At 42.4% G+C, this 16086-nt stretch overlaps 1 protein-coding gene across 1 annotated transcript in view; it reads right to left on the bottom strand.

The window, feature by feature from the left end:
* Positions 1–16086, bottom strand: part of tenm4 (teneurin transmembrane protein 4) — a 144013-nt gene that overhangs the window by 34599 nt on the left and 93328 nt on the right. Inside the window, 4 exon segments of the mRNA XM_034548396.1 lie at positions 3199–3318; positions 8256–8472; positions 9354–9500; positions 14357–14542. Of these exon segments, the coding sequence (XP_034404287.1) occupies positions 3199–3318; positions 8256–8472; positions 9354–9500; positions 14357–14542 (670 nt within the window).

The following is a 16086-nucleotide window of genomic DNA, read 5'->3' as shown; positions in this document are numbered from 1 at the left end:
TGTTGACTGTATTTTTCAAATAAAATAATGTGACAATTCCCATTAGCGATGCATGTAATGTTGAAGATTAAACCATGCAACAATTTACTGTGAATATAATGACTATTTTCTAACAGATCAAAGAGTAATAGATTCCACAATTTATAAAATGAAGGCTGTGAAGAAAGAATGCCGTTTCACTATTTAGCATTATCTTTCAGGCACACACAAAATACAAAAGAACGATTAATCACAATGTTCGAGGCACATATCTTAATTACTGTTATAATCTGTGGATTTTATTTGATGGATGAAAAACAGTAGATTCATGCTGTAAATTCAGGCATGACTGTTTCACCCATAGCGTGTGTGATGCACTGCGCCTGCAAATATATATATATGCAAATATATATGTATACACTTATATATATATATATATATATATATATATATATATATATATAGAGAGAGAGAGAGAGAGAGAGAGAGAGAGAGAGAGAGAGAAAGCTGCAGGTTGGAGGCATCTGCTACTTTTCTATCGATCCCTAAGATGAAGGCTGTCCACTCGAACGTCAAACTAAAAGCCCTACAATGCAATTCCATCTGCTGTTGCATTTAAGGGCCCATGCCTCTGGTCTGACCTGAGTAGGTCTTAGTAAACAGGCTGCACACTGGCGATTTAATCATGTCTGACTGGTTCATGGTGACAACAGCGCGCCTGCACCTGCACTGGGCTTCTGCAGCTCTTGTCACTTCTCTCTAAGAGCTAATTAGTACCCGGTCACCAACACGCCCATGGGGAAACATCTTGATTCAAATTACAGGTCCAAATAGTGGTCACGATACGAGGGAACCTCCCTCTTGGTTTAAGCCACTATGAATAATCTGCTCAGTTTAACTCCACCTTGAGGCTAAACATTTGATTGGCAGTGGAGATAAAGAAAATTGTGTTCCACCCTCTGTATTTTGCCCTTGGCTGGGTGTAAGCTTGTCCAGTAGTGCGGAGGCTGCAGAGCCGATGGGGGCTGATAGTCGTACCCTTGTGCTGCCGCGATCCGTCAGCCGCTGTACAGTCTGCATGACGCCTGACAGGGCTAAGGCTACGAGCTCTCTAAACACTTCTGGAAAGATACCCATGGGCAGCGCAGCCAATCGATGGAGGGATTCGCCGGCTGTTATCAATCAGGACAACCGCCTTAAGCCATGTGACAAAGCATATTAAACTACCTACAGCAGCCTTGGTTGCTTGTGCCCTCAGGGAATGCATCAGCCTCAAATACTTTACCCTGCCAAAGAACTTGGCATGACTCATACAAATGATATATGTAATCATTTCTCTGACAATGTAAACTTATAATGAACTGGACGATATCTCCTTAAATGGACTGATAAGTGGGAGATAAGGGAATCAAGGACACATTAGTTTAATAAGAGTGAATAAGAACTATATAATGTAGATGCTTAGGTGATAAGTGAGGTCCCTTTATGTACGTCTGAAGTGAGAGAAAGTACACTGGCTTTAGTTCCTCAACAGTTATAATTATATTCACATTAAAATATACTGTGTCTAAACAACATAATACCACATCGGTGTCCTCTTTGACAAGGCTGATGTGTGTTTACAGAAAAATAAATAAAAATAACAGTAATTATGAATCTTATTATATCTAATTGTAAGTACATGTGATACGTGACCATTATTCATTGTCATCTTAGGACTTTCGGATGGATCTTTTTACAAACACAATTAGTATACAAGTTGTAAAGTACACACTGGATGTCCCATATCTATATCGTGGCTCCTATAGAGGTCATCTCAAGCACGTAATAATGTAATTAGCTGGAGTCCCCGTCAGCATTCTTCTCATTATTGGTGAAAAGCATAAAAGGGAACGGGCGTGTGTCAATGCTCAGAAAATGGCTACACAGCTGTAAAGAAACTAAACTAACCTCTTTTGTTTAGGCCAGAAAACTTTTCAAGATAGTGGAAAGGGTAATTTAAAACCTAAGCCCTTGGACAATAAAGAACACATCATAAAAATGAGTTCAGACAGCTTTCCTATTTCTAAATGGCTGAACAGGTGCATTTCTGATTTCACGCTGCACTGAGCCAGTTTACAGTGATTGCAGGGGAGTTGCAGGAGACTGGGCATGTTTACAGGGTAACTCGGGAGATGGAGTAGTGTTTACACATATGCTGGGAGGGAGGAAGGAGTAGAGAGCTTTACGAAGTAAAAACTGAGAAAAATGGGACGTGCATAAATGGGAAAGGGATCGAGATGAGGCAAACCAGTGCAGTGGAAAGGACATGAGACCTGGGCTCAAGGAAAGTACCAGACATAAGTGAAAGAGTAGTGCCCAGAGAGGAAAGGCTTAAGGGCGGAGAGGGATTAGAGGCCGAGTAACACAAGGGGATGGCGAGCAATGAAATGAGTGAGGAAGGTGAGGATGATGAGGTGGAGTTGAGAGATTTTTGTAAAACTGGGAAAAAGAGGAGTGACAAAAAGACGGCAGAAATGAGGAGAAGCAAGAATGATCCAGATCCAACCTGCGGCAAAGATGTGGGCCTTTAGAGTGTTGGTGACTGATAAAAGTGTCAGGAGGAAGTGGGGCTTGGAGAGCAAACACCAATTCATGCTGTGCTGTGATAGAGAGGCTTGGTTTGCTCCCAGACCTTACGAGCACTGACTACTATGAGAGATACCGAGGGATTGGAGGTTGAAGAGTGTGTAATCTGATGCAAATAAAAACAGGGTCAGAGAAGAACACAACATTCTAGAGACAATGTTACGCAGATTAATTGCAAGTCTGATTAAGTGAGACACAACTTAAATGTCTCACTTAATTCTGTAAATCTTCCATTGTCAAATAAATAATGTCCATCTGCACTATGTTTCATGGCCCCAGCGAGCTACTTTGAATTGCCATATTTTATTCTTTCCCCTCCCCGCTGCTACTGAAGCATAACTTATGAGTGTACCAGAAGGGCTTTGTTTGATTTCTCTTGGAATTGAGCCGAGAACTCCAAAATTGGACCAAATGAAAGCACAAAGCAGATCAATGGCGGCACCGTTTGCTGTGGCAACTGTGTTTTTTTTATTTATATTCCCCATTCCATCATTAGAATTCAGCACAACTTAACAGTATTATTTGACAATAATATAAATACCATTGCCACATTGGTTTGGAGTGTGTGTCAATAGGGAGGAGAGCTCTTACCTTCCATCCTGCCGAGTGATCGTGTAACCATACGACGGGTTGTTGATGAAACTGATGTTGACGCCAACCAGCGGTGTTCCATCCGAGGTCACTACTTGTCCACGAATGACACAAGCATGGCTGCATCGGAGAGGAAAAGGCCAAATCAGTTAGTTACAATGATGGAATACTTTTGGGATATTCAATCCAGAAAATTTAAGCTGTAAAAAATAAAATAAAATACGGTACAGAATAAAAAACAGCCCAAACTAAAACAGAACTACCTATTGCCTCCTACGATGTCTCTAAGGGTTTTTCAGAGTAATGAGATAAGGAAGCTTTACTTTGATTTTGCTCTAATTAAAAAAAAAGAAGGAAAAAAAGAGGATTTATCTTTTCCATTACAGAATGCAAGAGATGAAAATAATAAGACTGCAGATTGCAAGACTTGCTTGGCTGGTTTATCAAGACCTTGACAGATTTCCAGACTGACATCAGGTCTCCAGAAGCTGCATAAATTAGATCTGATCATCAGTCCCCACCGATCAATAGTGGGAAGTCATCCAAATTCACCTCCTAATCTTACTGAACTGATGAGTTGAGACCTTGCTGTTTCACGTCCCCCCCCCCCCCCGTCGAGTTTTTGCCCATGTCATTAGCAAGGCCCAGCTCATGGTCAGCCATCGTTTCTGTGGTCGTTTGCAAAAAAATTGGTCCCCTAACAAATGCCTTACTGCCACTTCTTCATTAGACCATGGCTATTTTTAATACATTTAGGTCTTAAACACTGCTTCGTACTGGAAACAATTAACACTTGTGTGTTAGTAGCTGCCCTCAACATGTCCTTACCAGAGGCAAGATCATTCACCACACAATCCTGGTCCCCAGAAACCCAGTTTTATGTTAATTAGGCCGGGTCTCCTTCAGAAGACATTGGCTGCCCACCACTGCACTGTAAACAAGCAAGGAGATACTGTTCTGAGTCCTTGGGCTCGTACCCAAATATCTATTTGTAATTCTATTTACATACAATTACAACTAAAGTTAGCGCAGCAAGGACCGGCTCGTCTACGATTAATCATTCATGCCAACAGTTTTGTTTGAAGAGCCAATCATCCACATTTCCTTCAGACAGAGCCGGGTAAATGGAACTATCTCCTTCCTGCCTCTGTGAGCCACATGGGGAGATGATTCTTCGCTGTGAAGACAAATGATTTAAATATTGACATCAAATAGAAGGGAAAGAGCAACAAAGGAAGCGTGAAGCATTCGCCGCAGAAACTTCCCCGAGATTTCACTTGTCCAAAAAGGATTCCCAAAGTCAAAAGGGACCTTAGCAATATCTCCAACCTCCAGTTAGTCATACATCATCCGCAGAGGGCGACACGAGGACATGTTGTGAAAAATGAACGCAGCAAGAAATCATCTCTAGTTTATGTGTTTTTTTTAAAAGTGGAAGTATTATGGATAACAACACTTAGTCTCGTCATTGATGTCTTGGAAGTTATGTTGACGCATGACGCTAAAACTGCCCGACTACCTTTTTGACACAAGGAACTTACACCATTCAAACAAGCTGCCCTGAACTGAGACCGATGTCTCAACAGGAACACATTTCTGTTATCTGACTCTTCTGAGTGAGTGTGTGGATCGAGTTTGATCTTTGATATGTTTTTTTTGGATAACATTAATGATACTTCCAGCTAACAATTCTGTTCTAGCAATTGACCACAAATTGCCGGTTTCAGCACAGGTGGGTGTGTAGCTGTGTAAAACTGAACAACCTTTGGTGAGGAAAAAAAAAAATGTCAAAGATAATAAGTGTCAAAGATACACAGCAGTCACACGGTATAAAGTTATCACAAAATTGGACATTTGTCATGGTGTAAATTCTTTTCAGACATAAGAAATAAATGCACGCCGGCACAGCCAATAAATGGCAACAAAAACATAATTATCTATGCAAATTACTTAATTATACGGTACACCTTGATGCAAATATAAATATATGCCTATGTGTTACCCAGCATACTGAAGAGAATGAGGAGACGTCACTATAAATGTTTTGTTCCAAATATATAATGCTGCAAAAAGGGATAAAGCACATGGAGGAGAAAACAAACAAGATATTTTCTTATTTGTTTTGAATAAAACGTAAGATAGTAAAAGAAACGAATGGCTTCTGCCTTTATTTTAAACCAGTTATCAATCTTTGCCCAAATTGTTCCAGGGTCAAAGTTCTTGTTTACTATTGGAGTCAGTATCCACTCTCTTGTAGTGTGGGTCATGGAGAGTCGAGACCCTTTTTACGCAGTGGCAGAAGCTTTATTCAGTGGCACCTTTGCAGCATTTTCGTGGTGGGAAACATCAGAAATAGCACTCTGACATGTCTACTAGCATGAGGAAGCGGTTAACGGATCAATGAAGACATGATCAGGTGACCAGGGCAGGCGTATCAGGATGATGCTGAGACTTTGCCTGTAAGGCTCATCAGAGGCCCCGAGCCCCCTGTCACAACCGCTCATATCTGTCAGTGGGTGGGGAATGAATACCAGGCATGAATAATAGATTATCACTGATATTTTTAGGTGAGCCGAGGCCTCCAATCTTGCAGCTCATCTCTGGATTCTTGATTTTACTTATTTATGGGCTGCATCTTCTGGTGAGATAGAGAGACAGGGGTATTACTCAACCCTCTGGTGGAGAACTGGAAAGGTTGAGTGGTTCTCCAAAGGCCATAACAAACTTCAATGAGGAATAATGTCACAAAGTGTGTCACAAGGGCTTTTCTCAAGTATTCGGCTGACACTTGCTCAATTAGTTGAAAAACAGTTGGTGTTTGACGATGGTTGACGTTGTAAATGAAAATGTTGTAAATGTCTCGGGCTTTTATTGTGAAAGGTAAGAACAGAAGGAGTGGATCTAGTATGTGCTGCCTTTGTCAAGGAGTAATTCGGACTATGGAGCCATGCCACCATGTTGGTGTTTTATAATCCTAACAAATATAGGCGCAACTCAACCCGTCCCAAACAATGTGATTGACTGATGGATTTATTACAGATAAATCCAACTCTTACCAGAAAAGATTACGTCTCTTTTTTACCACGTAAAATCACGTTCTGTGTGAAAAGACAGAATAACAGTCAGAAAAATATATATTGATGTGTGAATTAATCACACAAAAGAAACGCAACCTGTGTGTCGAGGCTTGAAGAAATGAAAGATTCACATGCTGAATAGTGACAGTGTAGAGATAAAAACACGTTTTACTGCAAACAATGACAGCATTAGGGTGGCAAACAGCACATTATTAAAACATTTCAAAAAGCACCCAATGTTAGGACGTGTCGTGTTGCAAATTACACTAATGGAAATGATCCTGCATGAGCAGAGACACTTTTGAAATCATTTTTTTTCTTTCAACACCAAAGCAACAGCTCTGCTGGACTAAAAATAGTAATGTCTGAAACTACAAGCCTCTGCCATCACTTTGAAAAGAAGTAAAAAGCCTCAAATAACAACTATACGCTGTGAAGTTTGTTTGATTCGTCTGCGGTTTTTGACACCATTTGAAAATATTTTATCAGTGGGGACAAGAAATTTTTAAATATTCTCAACATATTCTTTTCTCAATTTATTTTGTTTTGACTGTTGGCTGTTTGTTTCACAGAAGTATACTACGCCAGGATGAGAGAGATCCATAAGCAAGTGGGATGCAGATTGCAAATAAGGTGACACAGCCTCACAAGCGATTAAAGATGAAAGGAGACGGAGACAAAGAAAGAAACAGAGGCAGGGGAATCTTATGGGACTTTGACAGCCATCCTGCCTGATATGAAAGCTCCTCAGATTCCACGGCTGGGGTGTCGTGGGCTCTGCCTCTGGGAGTGGGCCTCAGATGGATTACAGTAAAAGTAATCACAATACATGAATATGAGATGCCTTCCATGCATTGGAATGCTCCCTGCTTTCTGCCACATTCTGTTTGTCCATCATCATCTGTCCATCATCCTTCTAGTTCCCGGTCCCTGCACATTTCAGCCTCCGGTGCCAAGAGCACCTAGAGCCCTGCTACACACAGACTTTTTGGTTTGGGGTATTGTGCATTTTTCATTTTTTAAATATTTTATTGCTTACCTGTATGTATAAATGCGGCTGTAGCGAAATAAATTCCACTTGCGAGATTAATAAAGTAAGTATCTATCTATCTATCTATCTATCTATCTATCTATCTATCTATCTATCTATCTATCTATCTATCTTTCTTTCTTTTACACTCTGTAAGTGCAAAAACCACAGCATTGTGACTGTGAAGGCCTACATTAATAATGAAGGCTACTAATCGATTTGGGCTTGCACCTGAAACGCCAATATATAAAATAAGGTGACGTTAGCAAGTTCAGACTAGAACACTTTTTATTCCAATGAAAATAAGCGGAGTAGCTGAATTAAAATGTGAAACAGAGTGTGGGACTTTTACATACAGTATAAACGAATGTCTGTCACATTCAAGTTAATGCCAAACAATGAGGAAGAAACCTATTGCCGAAAGGGAGAGCAAACTATTTTGTGGTATACCCGATCTGTGGTGTCTGGTGCAACCGGCCAGAGCTAAGGGGGTCCGGAAAGACTATGTAATATGGCAGCAGTTATGGTGGAAGAAGAAGAAGAAGAAGAAGAAGAAGAAGAAGAAGAATAAGAAGAAGAAGAAGAAGAAGAAGAAGAAGAAGAAGCGTCCAAAAAAAAAAAGAGGCGGGATTAAAGTCAAAAACAGAATTGATCGATGGCGAAGACAAACTCGACAAACTCACCTGCAGGCAGCGTCGATCATGTTTGTGTAATGACTCTCTTTGCCACAGGGGGCACACAAGTTCTGCATAGCAGCTTTAAATCAAGCAATGACTCATTTAACTGACTCAACTGAATGAGTATGAGCTCACAAGAGATTGATACATGAGAAATAAATGACTGCAAAAAATTCAATTGAATTTTGATTCCCGGGAGAATAATAACCTTAGCCTTGTCACAAAGAGCAGCACTGCGTGGTGTCTGCTGAGAGTAATGCGCAAGTCACTCACTTGCCGTCGAAGGGGTTGGCTCCAGGGAGGATGTGGGTGCTGTCTCTGCCCACAAGGAAGTACACCCGGTCATAGAAGGTCTGCAGGTTGCTCTGTGCAGAGGACATCTGTGTCTCCTGGATGATGTCCAGGGGGTCCGGGGAGCCAACGCACAGAGAGGTGGTGTGACAGGTTGCCTGTAGACAGCAGTCTGGATCCATGCAGTCCACCAGGCCATCTGACAAGGTCAAACAAGGCACACACACACACACACTAATTAAACAACAGCCTGGACACACACCTGGCAAAATAAACTGAGCATATATAGCTGAGCCACTGGGGCATTACTCATTTTGACTGTTGTTTTACAACATGATTGGAGCCATGTCATGTACATCTCTGTCCTGGAGAACATTTGAACACCGCCAGAATTGCTTTGGATCTCTATCTGTAATTTTGATGGAATAATACAAGACAGAAAGAGCTGCTGTGCGATGCACTTTACTTTCCTAAAGTGGGTCATTGGACTCCCTACCCTTTGCTTTCAGGGGCCTTTCTGGCCAGATGGGTGATAAAAATAAACCCTGCTGTCAGGAGTCAGTCAAATCCCCAGCAGCACCCCTTCTTTGCCAGTGAGAGCCCGGTAGTCCCTGCAAAGTGATGGGGGGGGGGGGGGGGGAACAAACAGCCCCTGCATAAATAAGGGATGCTATCCTATCGCATAGCTCTAGCCAAGAATATGGTCTGGAAGAAAGGAAGTCACGTCTTCCAATAGAATGGTGCAGCCTCTGGCTGGCTCTGTGTGTGTCCCTGGCTCTTCTCGAGGCTAGTTAGCAGGCAGCACGGGGGCTTTCTCCCGAGCCCAGCCCATGCTCAGAGGCCTAAAGGCAGCTGCGCCGCTTTTTAATAAAACCCTGTTGTCCAGGTGACTGACCGGAAGCTATTCCTCATCTTCACCAGCATAAGAGAACAACTGAGCCTGGAAAGCAGAAAGTAGGTACAGTGTATTCTCAAGCACAAAAGGGGCTCGTTCTGTAGTCAAATCATGTCTAGTTAAGAGTCCCTGTGGAAGCTTGGCCGGTGTCAGAAGACGTTGGCGTGTGTTGTTTGTGATTTTACCTCCATCGTTGTCCTTGACATCACTGCAGGCCGTTTCCATAGAGGTGTCACAGCCAGTGCCCCTCCAGCCCAGCTGGCACACACAGTACCAGCCATTGTTACCCAGAGTGCACCTACCATTTCCATTGCACAACCCAGGACAGCCCTCTGTGGAACAAAAAGTGACAAAAGACAGAGGTGGGCACAGAATATCAAATACAGCAGGTTAAATGGGTGGCGGATAAATACTGTGTGTGGTTTGTGCACAAACACCAACAATAAAACAACGTGGGCCTGCTGATGACGATGGTTTGCTGCTTTTATTTCTCTGACGAAAGTCACGTCAAGATTGCGGCTGGCTATAATGACTCTCGGCTGAAGTTGATTAATTCAATACACCTTTTGTGAAGCTTCTAATACCCCTTTGCCGTAAAGTCAGATAAGAGGGATCCTCTAAATCAATATTCACTCATTACTACAGTAGATTGGTCTCCTGTATCTGCACTACTACAGCTGGATAATGAGAGCAGGGGTGTATGTGCTGGCATTCCCGCACATAATTGGATCAGTTTTTTCTGTGACTTTCGAATGGGACCATCATAATGGTCATAGCGTTACTGCTCCTGAATGCGGCATTGGTTATTGAAAAAAAGAAAGATAGCTGTATATTATATTATTTGCTCTCTTTCTTTTTATCAATAACATTATTCCCTCAGAGAGCGTGTGTGCATGCTCATTAAGAGGAGCAGAAGACAGAGGACGTATAATGCTGCACTTTACGTGCAGTGTGTTCCCGGGCATGTGACCCCAATGGAGCTAAAGGCAGACCGGAGCAGACCGACAGGTGAAACATTCCCCATGTTCTCTCTGGATGGGTCCTCACAACATACATCAGAGGATAATCTCACCCGTTCTCGGGCTGTTTGGCATTTATCTGGTACCTTGTCATTCGATCCCCTCGCTGAGGGAGAGGGTAACGTCTCAAGATATCAAACGCACGCGTCTGTCACAGTTTGTGTTGTTAGCGAGCTGCCTTGGTAAAGAGAATGCTAAGCTGACCCATTTGATCAACTTGAGAGAGGCTGAGGAGGCTGTCTCGATGCTCTTACATCACACAGGGAGGAGAGGAGTGGGAGCATGGGGAGCAAGGAAGGAAGAGAGACGAGTGCGGCGAGAGGGGGAAATATATTAAAGGGCGAAATAACAGATGAAGGAAGAAACAGTGATGAGAAGGGAATAGAGAGAAGTGTTTAGAAAGCTAAAGGGTAGAAGCAGTAGAATAGATGGCTGTTGTCGATCACATGGTTAGCTGAGGGATGCATCGGTTCGCATTTTGGTTGTTGGAATAAATAGAAAGGACAGCATAATGACATGAGTCATAATATGGCCATGGATCAATTAACACATTTATGCCTTATAAATGATGATTTAAAAAAAATGAAGAGCAGGACTAAATTACATTTTATGGGAACAATAAAGTATTGCCAAATAATATCTGGGACCTTTCTGTAATTCCTTTTCGTTCTTCTATCATAGAAAGCCACTATATATTATTTTATTGTTATACATGTTGAAATATAATGAAGCTTTTAGGCACGTTGACTCATGGAATATGGCAATCTGCAATTGTGCTCTGTCATTTATACGTTATACTAGCAGAATCATGGGAGCTGAACCAAGAAAAACAAACAAAAGGAGCAACTGAGATGCAGACTGTTGAACAATGGGGATCAACTGTGGAGCATTAAAAATTGTGAGAAAAATAAATAATCCCATCTCAATTTTCTTCCCGTTTCTCTGAAGAATTGTGACTCACAGTCGAAGGCTAATGCCATTAGAGGGTGTATTGCCTCCGAGACACGTTTGGACACTAGCCGTCCTTTTATTGAGCGAATGGACAAAACAACTCCGGATGGACCAGTGGAGACGGATGATTAGTAAGATCTGAATGTTTATCACAAGGATAAATAAAGATCCGCTCTCTGCTGGCACCAGTCCAACTTAATTGGCAGCTCTGTCAGAGTGGAGCCCCCTGCTGAGCCTTGCCCAAGCCCGCCCGAAACAGCTCCAAACGGGGGGCTGCGAGTGCTCGAAAGGACTCCTCTGGCAGCCGCTCTCTTGCCAGGTGGTCCATTACCAAGGACACAATGAGAGCGAGATAGGGTGCTGGAGGCAGAGAGGCAGGGTTGCTGCAGAGCCTCCATCCCCTGCTTACCCTGCACCAACCAGACCATGAACTCTTTTAATTAGAGAGGATGCGGCCTTAACACCTATCAGGCCCTGCTCACAGCTGCATACTCATGCATAATGCATGGTGCAGGTTATAAGGCCCCTCTCCCGACACTGAAGAAGCAAAAAACAAATATCCAACACGTGGAGAGAGCGGCACAACTTGACTCACCGAGTGTGAAAGTGCTAAGTGGAGATTAACGTGTGACAATATGGCAAAAAAGTTGATGGGAGGTGGGGATCTTTAGAATGAGTTGTTTGGAGGTGCGTAGTATTTGCATATGTCGATGTAGGGGAGAAAGAGCATGGTGGGTGTGTGTACATGATTCGTTAATGTTACGATGACAGGAGGGCAAAATAGAAGGAAGGAGGAATGTCATACCTTTCACTACCTTATCCAGATAGTGAGCTTGGGAGATAAAAGACAGGACATATAAGGGAGGTTTGAACAGTGCCTCTTCCATGACAAGACAGCAAGACAAGGTGTTAGTTTACATTACAAAAGGTAAATTACAAAATTAAAAAAGGAAAAGCAATCATGAAGCAAAACCATGCATTACAAGCAACACAATAAATGTGATCATCCAACACAGAGGGAGAGTGGGATGGTGACGGAAAAAAGACAGGGGGGGTTGTGGAGCACAGGAAAGTGAGAGCGAGAGAGAGCAAAAAAAAAAGAGTGATATCTTCAGAAAGAACATTTCAATCTCTCCCCATTTATCAAATGCCAGGATCGGCAGGATATCTCAGGGGAGTATTTCAAAAGCAATGTGATTGATGCACATATTACCGCCCTTAAATCGCTCAAGCAATATCGCACAGGAGGTCAGGATATTTCAACAAAAAGACACGTTTCATCTCGAAAAAAAAAAACACCTCTTTAGTCGATGAGGTCACCAGAGGCTCCGGCATTGGTGGGGGCCAGATCGGACCTCCCGCTCTCCACAGCATGGGGCTCTGGGGCCAATGCAGATTTGGTTGATTCAAATTGAGATCTTTGGTCTCTTAATGGATGACACTGAGGAATATTCTTGTTGAGGGAGCGGGGATCTCAATATGGCATTTATAAAAGGCCCATCAATAATGTAAGGCCAGCGTATAAAACATTCACAGACTGAGTCAAGGCTCTGTACTCAAGCAGCTCTGCCCCGAGATATGCATGAGAATACTGTGGGAGAAAAATGTACTCTCTATTTTAAATTGGAATCAAGCTATGAGACTAGCATTCTCAACTTTTGTCCCATGTCCCTGGTGACTTCTATGTGTGGGAGTAGCACATTTCCATTCAATGAAAGGCTGTGGCAGAGAAGAAAGAGGTGACTTCCTCTCTGATGCTTGACCGGCTGGATCATAGAAGGATAGCGATTGAGCGATGGTGTCAGTTGGCAACTGTCAACTGGGTTTAACCTAGATGATTGGATCATATTGTATATGATTGCCACGTCTTGTGTTATGCAAAAGAAATATAACATTAATATATATGTGGAGCAAAACATATCTCCCTCTAAAATATAGTAGAATAAAGAAAGAAAGATATTAATCGGAAATACTCAAGTAAAGTAGCAATGTGTCATCATTGTACTTAAGTTTAACACTTGAGTGAAAGCATTCATTTACTTTCCACCAATAAAACAAAGCAATAAAAATTAAATATAAAACAAAATATAGAAGAGAAGATACGATAAGAGAATGGATGGCACGCAGGGGACGAATGGTGAAGTTGCAGGCTTGCAAAGCAGACATCACATGTCCTCTGGATGGTTTAGAGGAGGTTTGACAGTCCTGACATCAAATATCATGCAGCTCAGTACATTAAAACACTTGTCTTAATGAGCTCTAGTTACACGTTAACAGGGAATCTGTCAAACTTCAGAACATCCATCAGCGTAGCTCAAACACATCTCTGTGCCGTCTTTCTGGCAGCGGGCATTTCAAACAGATGAGTGAGGTCACAAACAGTGGTGAAATACTGCTTACTCGCTGTGCCTGTTGCTAATATTAACAAAATACTGCAGTCACTAGTTCTGTAGGATAAGTGCTCACAATGAGGAACGCTACACCTCTTCAGGAAGTACAAAATAACAAACATACTGAAAAGTATATTTTTAATAGAAAGTGCGGCGTATGTGTGGCAAAGATCAGTTGGCTCCTTTTTAGCTATTTACTATTCTCTCTGTAAAGGATTTTATAAAAAAATGAAAGGAGACAATATTATCAACCCTTGAACCACTGCTGGCACACTCCGCTAAAGCATTATGAAATCCACTACACAAGACTTAATGACTTCCCTCTGCAACACAAAGAAACCTCAGTGAAAAACTTTTTCCTGGGATGAAGTGAGCAAATGCTTTCAAGATAGGCCTTGACATGCACTAAAGGTCTTGCAAACTTAGCTCCTGCAAGTGTGATCACTGAGAAACACTTGTTAGTGTGATCTTCTCAAAATGGCACAAATATCATCATTTTGAAATTAACAGCAAATGCAAAGGGGAAAAATAAAGAGATGATGAAAAGGATGGGTAAAAATGAATGGACACCTTAGCACATTCCAACATTACAATGCATGAAGGCAAGCCTCAGATCCTTGAGTAAACCTGTTCATGCTCTACCGAGTTGCACAAATTCAATTAAGCATGCTTTTCCCTCTCTTCTCCAACTGGACCCTTCCCCTCACACCCAGTGCTTCATACCCACGCAGAAAGACAGACTGCGCCTTTGTTCCCCCCCTCCCCCCCAGATCCCTCCCAAACACACACAGAGTCCCCCACCAATACCCAAACCTCTTCCCCTCCTACCGATAGTGCAGTGTTCTCCATTCCACCCTGGACTGCATTCGCATTTTCCGTCCCGGCAAGTGCCGTGTTCGTTGCAGCGAGGGTGACACGCCCTCTGGTCACATCCGGTGCCCATCCAGCCGTCGTCACAGCGGCAGGTGCCCGACACACAAATGCCATGGCCACCACAGTCCGCTGCACAAATCTCTGTGGGAGACAGGGACATAGAAAAAGACCCCAAAAAAAGAGTGGGGGATGACAGACGGAAGAGAAGTAAGGGAGGAGGTGGGGGAGTGACAAGGCAACAAGGGTGAAGAAAAAGACAAATCCAGGAGTTATTGTCAAGGAAAGGCGGCCACGCTCCACTACCTTGTCTGATGGCAGCTGAAAAGAAATTCCTGCACCTCATAAGGGGCAATCCTTTTTGACAATACAAATCTAATAAGTCCATTATATAGAAAAGACATGGATTGTGGCAGCCCTAGCAGACTTATTCTTCTCCTTGCCTGTTCTTCTCTTTGTAAATTCAACCTCTTTCCGACACAGAAAAAGAGGACAAAAAAGAACTACAGCTGGCACTTCTTGTAGGAATGAAAACAAAGTCAGCACTGCCATTTTGATTAAACTGTAAACATACTTTGTTTTTGTTGTACATGCTGAGTTCATAGCTCTGCCACGTTAAAATACACTATAGGGAGGAAGTACGACTCCACTAAATTATTCAAGGCATATTCAGGGCAGGATTCAAGGTATGAGATGTCAATATGCTGTTTTTACTCTACCTGAGTGCAGTGCGCCAGGGGAAGAAGTACATTTTTTGAATGAAGGTGACTGAGAGACAGAGCCACAGAAAAGCTTGGCTGACGCTTTTGTGTGGCAGCTGAAAGACCTCCCTGACAGGCTGCGATCGAGCCCGCGACATTACCCGCGTCTCATGAACTCGAGGGAGAACGTGACAGGACGAAAGCTCACAGAAAATTAAATGCTGACATATTTATTATGAATCTCATTGAAATGTTCACCTCTCACTAAACTATTGTGTTTAAAAAGTCGTGTTGTGTGGGCAACAAGGAACAAAAGGCACGTATTCTGGCATATTAGCAAAGCCAATTCAAATGTGACCACAGGGGGCCTAACTGGAGGTAAACTCTTTTAATAAGTAAATTACTGCCTTTAAACAGCTGATTTGGTCATGGCTACAAATTAGATTTGAGTGGTATTTTCAGCCACAAACCATAACATGACCAACTAGAAAAGCAACAAACAAAAAAACACCCCTGCTTATTGCAGTTTAGCCCTTTGTTGATCTATGCAAATGCGAATTGTACACCGGACTTTTGATGAAGAGACTTTTGTGTGCTAGCAGCATTTGGATTGGTGCCCCTTATGACTGCTTAAACACACACAGGCAAAAAACATGGCACCATGGAAATGTAGAATATTAGATGATTACAGGATTCAGTTACAGGGGTCTGCTCATCACTCATTTTCTAGAAGGCCCTAAAGATGACATTAACACCGTTTTAGAGCAGTTGCTAATGAACATAATGAGCATCTTGAGTGATTTAATTAACATAGAAGTTGAATAAAAAAAAAAAAATTAACCTACCAGTTCCTTCGTCGAAAGGAAAACAGACTCAAACTGACTGCGAGACAACTGTTCACTTGGAACAACTGTTCACTTGGAACAAAGGAGAAACCTTTAACGTGATAAAGATGCAATTACAGCCTGCAGGCAAACCCTCATTATC

Source organism: Cyclopterus lumpus, chromosome 13, assembly GCF_009769545.1.
Source record: "Cyclopterus lumpus isolate fCycLum1 chromosome 13, fCycLum1.pri, whole genome shotgun sequence".
Taxonomy (NCBI): domain Eukaryota; kingdom Metazoa; phylum Chordata; class Actinopteri; order Perciformes; family Cyclopteridae; genus Cyclopterus; species Cyclopterus lumpus.
The sequence above is the reverse complement of the archived record's forward strand: the minus strand, read 5'-3'. Positions and strand labels throughout refer to the sequence as shown.